The sequence below is a fragment of the Centruroides sculpturatus genome, unplaced genomic scaffold (assembly GCF_000671375.1).
Source record: "Centruroides sculpturatus isolate CEXI.00-Female unplaced genomic scaffold, Cexi_2.0 scaffold20, whole genome shotgun sequence".
NCBI classification, from domain to species: Eukaryota; Metazoa; Arthropoda; class Arachnida; order Scorpiones; family Buthidae; genus Centruroides; species Centruroides sculpturatus.
In genome coordinates this window covers 1,145,420-1,154,783 of record NW_019384333.1, presented here as the reverse complement: position 1 = coordinate 1,154,783, position 9,364 = coordinate 1,145,420, and the positions used below count along the sequence as shown (strand labels likewise).

The 9,364-nt window shown below is 29.9% G+C and overlaps 1 protein-coding gene across 1 annotated transcript in view; it reads left to right on the top strand.

Annotated features, from left to right (window-relative positions):
• Positions 1-9,318, top strand: part of LOC111631227 (cyclin-K-like) — a 23,676-nt gene extending 14,358 nt beyond the window's left edge. The window contains exons 3-8 of the mRNA XM_023375427.1: positions 4,280-4,444; positions 4,630-4,735; positions 5,081-5,138; positions 5,222-5,394; positions 7,752-7,867; positions 8,081-9,318. Coding sequence (XP_023231195.1) covers positions 4,280-4,444; positions 4,630-4,735; positions 5,081-5,138; positions 5,222-5,394; positions 7,752-7,867; positions 8,081-9,217 — 1,755 coding nt within the window. The 3' untranslated portion in view covers positions 9,218-9,318. The remainder of the gene's footprint in view (positions 1-4,279; positions 4,445-4,629; positions 4,736-5,080; positions 5,139-5,221; positions 5,395-7,751; positions 7,868-8,080) is intronic.
• Positions 9,319-9,364: the final 46 nt, after the last annotated feature.

Genomic DNA, 9,364 nt, shown 5'->3' with positions numbered 1-9,364 from the left:
GCTTAATTTTCTAATTTTTAACGATACAATAGCGACGATTATTATTTTAAAAAATTTTTGTTAAGCTTAACATCGATGAAAATTCAATGCAAAATAGGTTAATAGCGATATACTAATATACTAATTACATGGGATATAATAATATACTACACTAATAATAGATTTTTTCATACTTTTCGGTTATCCGCCCTTTCAATTATCTGACCAACCCCAGTCCCCAATTAGGTCGGATAATCGAGGCTCTACTGTATTTACAAACATCGCTAAACCTGATATATAATATAGCTACACACCAACCGAATGCTGAAAATGTTAATCTCTTATTAATCTCTTATTAATGTTAAAATCTCTTATTAATGTTAATAAGAGATGGCGCCTAACGCTTACCTCTAAAGCCAAATTGGTTACGTAATTCATTTAATAATTAGCCTTATACTAGCCCGATAGATATTCGGCATTTGGTTGGTGTGTAGTTATGTAGTATTTTTACTTAATTCTGCTATATTTAATATACATATATTTCATTATGAGTTTTGTCAAGTTACTGTATATCCATAAATTATTATATTGTCATACTTTACAGAGATTACTTTATTACAGCAATTATTGTTTACAATTAAATCAGCAATTAATTTTTTTGATTTGCAGACCACTTAAACCAAGTTACAGATGAATGAAGGTCTGTAACTTGGTTTAAGTTAAAAGGATAACTTATGCTTCCATCCACTTCCTATTCTATAAATATCAGCTTAAATGTGTGCCATAATATTTTTCTATCCAGTAATCTAACAAGAGAGATGTAATGTGTAAAAATGTTCGTTCTTCTGACTAAACAGCATAGAATTACACTTAAGAAAATGTAATTCTATGCTGGATCAGTCTATAGATTTAATAAGTCATGGATCTATGGAAAATGACTTGGTCAGTCTATCAACTGCATATAAAAATGCAATTGTGAAGATATGTCAGAATTATCTCAAATTCTTTGAATGAACAGAAAAGTTCATTTGAGAGAGAATCTTTAACACAAAATTTACTAAAATTTTTTGGAAATATATACCTTTCTTGCTTTTTCTAGCAAATTTTTTTAATTAAATTAAATGAACTAACATTTTCAGCCATCTTAAATAGCCTTCTTCAGATTAAACATAATTTGGAATATCCCTCTTAAGACCTGATGAAGGCTATTTAAGATAGCTGAAAATGTTAGTTCATTAAATTAAATAAAAAATTTGCTAGAAAAAGTGAGAAAAGTGTTTTGCAATAATATATTGAAGTTCTAGCTTACTGCTCATAGAATTTTTGGAAATGATTGATTTTAATTCAGAACTGATGCATGCAGGAGGAATCAAGAGGATCTCAAGGTTTTCATCAAGAAACCTACAAAAGGAAAGATGATATATTTATAAAGTATTGAAAATATTTATTAAGTTGCATTAGTGAAAGAACATTCTGTACTCTTTGTTGTATAAAAACTTACTTTAAAATATTACAAACCAAAATCAATTAAATGGACAATTACTGTATTAAATATACATCAAGAAATTGAAGTCACTTTGAAGTTATTTGAAATTAAAGAAAAATGGAAGTTTGGTTCTTCAATAAATAATGCAGTTTCCAAAATGGAAAGTAATGAAAAGTTTTGATAGGAAAATGAAAAGAAAGTTTTGATAGTTAGCAAACAATTCAATTAAATTATAAATAACTTTGAAGAGACTGAATAAACAAGACTATAAAAATTACTTTCATAATTGGAAAATAATTATTGTATTAAATAGAAACTGTACAGTATTATTTTAAAAAATATATTAATATTAGTTTCATTGAGAAAATTAACTTTTTTCTCTTTTTTAAGTATTCTTGGAAAATAATGTACACTCCTTATGTGTTATCTGTATTGCAAGGATTGTTTGGATACTCTGAAGTAAATCAGAATGGAATGAATTTAAATGGAAAATATGCCAAAAATTGTTTTGTTTTTAAACATAATTGTTATAACATTAACTCATTCATTAAGTAATGGTTGTGTTAATGAGTAGATTTATAACATAATTCAAAGAATTTATACATAAGAGATTCATTTGATTACCTGATAATTAATCTAATAATTTAGAATATTTTAATAAATTAACATTATTATTATTATTATTATACAAAATAATTTAGATCAGTGATACCCAGCCCACAAACATATATATGACACATCATTTATAAATGATAGAGTAGGTGTATTTTTAGTATATATGGAATAAATGAAATATTTTTAATCAAGGCCGAATGATTGCTGAATTACATTGGACTGTATTAATGCTACTAATTAAACAGAGATTGGACAGATGTCTGGATAGCATAACTAACAATGTGTCTGCACGGTAAGTGGGAATTATTGGTTCAAGTCCCATTCTGGGCCAATTCTTTTCTTCCAGAACATTCTAATTTAATTATAATTTTTAAATTTATCAAGAGATGGCACCCCCAACACCTATCTCTAAGCCAAATTACTTGACATGTAATTAACAATTAGTAGCATTAATATAGTTTGGTATAATCTGGCAATCGTTTGGCTTTAATCTAAAATTTGGTTTGTAGATGTTTATATTAGCATAGTTTTGTTTTAATGGTTATATACAGTAAAAAGTTTTAATGTAAAAATGTGTTAAATACAATGGTTTACTGATCTTTATACAAATACTAGCAATACGCCATTGAATTTCAATAGGATTTTTTAAATAAATGTTTTTAGTGTATTTTGTTTTCATATGTATGGATGTAAGGGTTTGTATTGTATTGTTGTTGCTTTAATTTCAGTTATTGATCAATATTTAATTAGTGAACCACAAATCACATCATACTCTACCACCATATTTAAGTATGAAAATCAAACCACGATGTAAATGATGTTCTATCAACTGGTGGTCTATCATTTCCTGTGTGCCATAGAATGGAATGCCTTATTTATTATAATGTTCTGTATAATGAGGCTATTATTTAACCTGTCTGTATTTGATGATATATTTTTATTATTATAAATGTATAATTTGTAAGCATAATTAAAAAAAAGTTGTAAAATAAGAAAACCACTAGGGTTGCCAATGAACAGTTTGATGAGTTTAAAACACCTACTTCCAATGTCAATTGTTATGAGAATTGTCCATTTTTTGTTGGTTAAGTAGGATTGTTCAATTCCCACTTCAGAATAATTCTATCATTTTACATGATATAAACATTTTATCATGTAAAATGATAAAAGATGGGGAGAGAAGATGAAATTAGAATTGGATGAAATCATGTAACAAATTCGATTGAAGGTAGAAATCTTTTTAATATTGCAGAAACAACTGTCTGATTTTAAATGTGAGCAGGGAAAATTAACTTTATATTTAAAAAGATATATTATTTTAAAAACTTTGTTAAAAATGAACAATAGATGGCACCGACATTGGCATTACAGATTCAGTGTGATCACTTTCGTGTCACAGACTGTGTTGCCAACTCATTTTTATGTATATGCTGTAATCCTGTGTTGGGATAAAAGCTTAAAATCACTCAAGTGCTGTGAGTAGTCGTGCCAAATGTTCGGTATTGTTATATCTTCTGAACCAAATGATCACCATAATTAATCTGACTAATTAAGTGCTATATTAATGATTAATTATTAAGTACTGTAATTTGGTACTTGAGGTAAGTGTTAGGTGCCATGGTTGCTTGCCAAGGATGGTTATATCGATAATTAAATATGTCTGAAAAGCAAGTAATTGCTTGGAGGTCCAGGTAGCATAACTGGCAATGCATTCATTTGCATGGTAAGCGAGAGTTGCAGGTTCAAGTTCCACTCTGGGTCGATTCTTTTCTTCTAGAATATTCTAAATTAATTTATTGAATTCTAATTATTAAACTTAATACAAGATAGCAACTTAATTGCTTAATTTTAGTTCAAATTACTTCATATCTATATATTTAATTTGCCAAGTTATGACCCGATATATCTGACATTATTGTTTGTTTATTGGAAATATGAGTTTATTCTATTAATACTCACTTTAGATCAAGATTATAATTGATTGTTGAATTTATTTCCAATGAGTTTTTAAAAATTTAATTTTAAAATAAGATATAAATAATGGTATATGCAATAGAAAATGAATGTATATAGAGAGATTTTTCAAGTAAATTTTTTATTTTATCTATTAGAATTGGGATTTTATATTTCTAAAGGTCATTCTACTTCAATTTAATACAAAATTCTAAAACATATGTAAGTTATATTTATTATAATTATATGAATTTAATGTGTTTTTTGTTTTATTTACAGGTTACAGCCTGTTGCTGCTTATTTTTGGCTGGTAAAGTAGAAGAAACACCCAAAAAATGTAAAGACATTATTAAAACAGCCAGAATTCTTCTCACTGATCAACAGTTTACACAATTTGGAGATGATCCAAAAGTAATTTGAAGCATGTAGATTATACATATTAAAACATTAATGTTCATTACTTTAGACATTAATGATTTAGTGCATGTATTATTATTATTTTAAAATGAATTTTCACTTAATTGAATACAATATAACTGATTATAATTAATGAATGGAAGTAAATCTATTTAATTTAATATCTATTTTTAATTCAGGAAGAAGTGATGACATTGGAAAGAATCCTTTTGCAGACAATAAAATTTGATTTACAAGTGGATCATCCATACGGATATTTACTTAAATATGCAAAGTCATTAAGAGGTCTGTAAAATTAGCAACATTCCTCTCTAAAATATAAAGTTCTTCAAATTCAGACTAGAATTTAGTTCTAATAACTTGTTTAAAAAAATGTTTTAGAAGTTAACTTTGATATCTGAGGTAAAATAGTTTAAATAAGTTATTAACTAAATTATTAAATTCAGTATCAGCTGTAAAAAGAACTTAAATGTTAAATATTGTCTGAGAAAATTTAAGCATTATTTAATTTAGAAATTCTAAATCCTAAAATTTGGACATGACATAATACAGATTTGTATGAATTGTAGAGAATTAATAAACAATGATCATCATATTTAGCAATTTTATTGTAAACAATGCATTCTTTAGGTGATAGAGCTAAATTGCAAAAGCTTGTTCAAATGGCCTGGACATTTATAAATGATAGGTAAGTTTCATAATAAATTGGAATATATTACTGGTAATAAATTATGAATACATTTATTTATTCATTTAATTTTAAAATTTCAGTTTATGCACAACATTATGTTTACAATGGGAGCCCGAAATAATTGGCATAGCATTAATGTACCTAGCAGGGAAACTCTCCAAGTTTGAAGTTAACGATTGGAATGGACGTACATCCAAGCATAATTATTGGTGGGACATGTTTGTGGACAATATGAGCATAGAATTTCTTGAAGGTAAGTATATGGATTATTTAAAATTTTATTAAAATGGAATGTATTTTTCAGTCAAGTTTTGATATCAAAAATATTTAATAGTTGTTGATATGTAATTTTTCATTTTGAAAAATTACATATCAACAACTATTAAATAATACATTTACAACTATTAAAATAATACATTTTTGAGGACGTGAATAATTTACCAATTTAAAATTTTATGTACAGTACAAGACCACATATATGACAGAGGCTTCATAAGATTATAATGGAGCTGAAAAATTCTTAGCTGACTGTATCTTTCCTATGCTTAAATATCTTTAGATACATGAAAACTTATCATAAAGTTTACTTCTTTCATAGCTTTTATTGGAGATATGAAAATGTCTTGAAATGAAGCTTATAAATAGGAATTGAATAAACAAATATATCCATTAGAGCATCTAAATTTCCAAAATCGTTTTAGAATAAGATCATTCTATGACAACTTAAAAATAGCTTTTATTGGTATTACTTACAGAAACAAACATCTGTACAATTACTGTATTTTCTCAATTAAACCCTAGGAGATATATTTTTAAAACATATGTATCCTTTGGGGTTTATTTTGAAGACCCAGTGTTTATTTACAACTGGACAAAAATTGCAGCAAATATCTTAATTACCAATACATTTTCCAAACTATCAAAACCATGCATTTTTTATATTTATGGGTTACAGCTATAACATTTGAAATAAATTCTGTATCATAGTTAACCTAATTCAGTGTCTTCTAATTTGGTTATTATGTCTGCATCAATATCATTGTAGAAATCAAGATATTGACTACCATCTTCTAGTTCAAACTTGCCATCTCTTTCCAAAAGAGATGGCAAATTTGAACTAGAGTTTGCTGATAATCCTACTTATGAACTCTATTGTGACTTTCCCAAGCTCAGTATTTGGCAATACTGTATTTAATTTTCTTTCAAAAAAATTTTTCTGTGCACCTTGGAATAGAAAGTGCTATCTGACTGTAGACAATTTGAAGTTGTAGAATTTTAGTTAAACTCTTTTCCTGTTACTCTAAACTATATTACTCTAAGCAACATGTTTTCCACATTTCAACCCAGGTTTATTTTTAACAGCACCTTTATTCTCTGGGGTTTAATTGAGGAAATGCAGTGTCTTAATAAATTTTGTAAAGAAGTATAGAATACTTTTTGAAATTTATAACTGCAGAAATGTATGTACAGGTAACCCTCGTATAACACGGCACTTCTTTAGCACGGATTCACTCTAACACGGTTCGAGAATTGGTACCATCCCCCGTACAACACGATACTTTTATAGCACGGATTCACTCGGACACGGTTCGAGAAGGGTAAAACCCTCGTACAACATGAAATGTAATAAAATTTTACATACTTAAGTACTAATAGTTCACGAAAATAATAATTTTCGTGAACTATTAGTACTTCAGTGTGTAATTTTTCTTTTCTTGTCTTCATACACATGGTCCTTCACGAAAATTGTTTCAATTTTGCTAGATCTCGACGCTTCTGCTTCTGGTGTTGCCAGATGTTTTTCCCTTATTCCATAAGTGCTTAGCACCATATAACGAAATTTATAAAGATCTTTTAACTAGAAGCAAGCAATCTAAAATTACATACACTTTTTGCAAAAGGTAAAGCATGAATCTGAAAATAATGCAGAAAAATGCTTAGAGGATAAGGATAACTTGCCAAAAATAAAACGCTCTCGGTTAATAGTGCTTTTAGTGATGACAAAGAAAACATTGTTTAATTTATATCAATATGTATCACTTAAGAAAATTTTAATAAAGATTATGAAAATATAGTAGCATGTTTTTTAATTTTTGGAACCTAACCCTCCTTTTCGTACTAGTTCTTTGTTTCACATAACACGGCAATTTTTTTGAACGTAACTACCGTGTTATACGAGGGTTACCTGTATATTGTAATACAGTAATATATAATATTTCACAGATTTCTGCTGTAATAACTCAACTGACTAAAGTTAGCTTATATTTAGGCTACAGTAAATGTAAATGAAAGATTAAACAATATAATTTGGTCTACTGTTAGGCTGCCATCTTGTGCTGTTTAATAATTACTAATTAAATTAATCAATTTAGAAGATTCTGGGTGAAAAGATTGACCCAGAGTGGGACTTAATCCCACAACTTTATATATTAGTTAGGACATTATCAGTTATGCTACCTTGACCTTCATCCAATCTTCTTGTTCAGATTTGATCAGGTTAGATTTTATAATTGTACAGGTCAGTTGTTACATTTTATGTTTTAATATTTTAAGTTATAGAATAGAAATTTTCAAATTTCTGCTTTCTAGCTGAGTTTTTTTTTTTTTCAGATATCTGTCATCAAGTTTTAGATTTATATTCAACACCTATACCTAGTACTCCACAAGATTCACCTCCTACTACTCCTCCTCCAAAAATAAGACGTACTGCACCAGCACAAAAGAGTGTATGAATTATATTAGACATATATAATATAGTTTGTATGATATTTATCTGTTTCCTTTCATTTTTGTCTGTTAATTGAAACAAATAGTATAATGTAAAAGTATTTGTTGCTTATATATTTTATTTAAAATGTTCTTGATATATTTAAATATCAATTATTATAGTTATTGTTGAAGTTATTTTTAAAAACATCAACTTTGTCATTTTTTTCCAGTCGCCATCATCACCAGCAATATCGACTACTCCCCCTTGTCAGGCAAAGATAAAAGAACAACAATCTTCTACTAAAACAACACCAGCTGTTGAAACTGAAACACTTACTAACATTGCTGCACCTGTAACATCAGCTCCAACTACTCCCGTTACTCCAAAACCAATTACGACTACTACTACACTGCCGCCTGTTCCTCCGGTACCGCCGCCTAATGTAACCCTACCTTCTGCTACCGTAGATCCTCCATTACCAGCTCCACAAACTGCTGCAAATGTACCTTCATTTACTTTTAATCAAGCTCCTCCTCCAGATACTACCGATACTTATAGAGCAGATTATCCTCCCAAACCAGAATCCCAATATAATCCAGAACAAGAACAAAATTTTAATAAGGAACGAGTTCATTTTGGTGGTTTTGAAACTTTGCAGTCCTCTCCAGTTGTTCCTGCACAGGTAAAACCTCACACTCCAGTTCCACCCATCAGTCAGAATTTTTCTGGACCACATAATTCGGCATATCCACCACCTTATCCACCACCTACAGAAAAGTCAGGTAATCCATCAACTATGCCATACTATTCGAGTAATGTTCCACCTGCGGGTTCTCAGTTTCCACATACTCCATACACTCAACCACTGCCGCCATATTTTCGACCACCTGAACCTCAAGATCAATTTTATGGTCCTCCCATGAGACATTCATCGACTCAACAGGCATCGTTCAGAACAGCTCAAAATCCACCTATGCAGTGCGGACCGATGCACCATCCGAATCAGACCCCACCAATTTCTCAACCACAGCCATCGCAGGGTCCACCACCTCCAGTTCCTCCACATCAGTTTCAGGATTCTTTTCGTGGATCGAACCAGTACCGCGGAGCAGGCCCGCCACCTCCACCTCATCCTCCGCTTCCGTCGTATCCGCCCCATCGCGGTCCCATGCCACCGGAACCACATTCCGGCATTCCGAGTCACGGACCTCCGGTCAATCGCATTCCTCCTCCTCCGCCACCACCTCCCACTCTGGCCCAAGTGTTCGGCTACGGCGCCCACACACAAATAGGACCGAACCCCCAGCATCGGACGTCTCCAACCGCAACATCGCTGCCACCGGTCAGAATAACCGGAAGATTTTAGAAAGTAATTTTATAAAAGACAATTTAAACAAGTGCTAAAAGTGTTGTACAGAAATACATTATTGTATTGTTTTTTCCATTAGTGTTTGTATCTTAATCATTTCCAATAAAACAATTTATATAAATAAAATTTGATATTTTATTTATG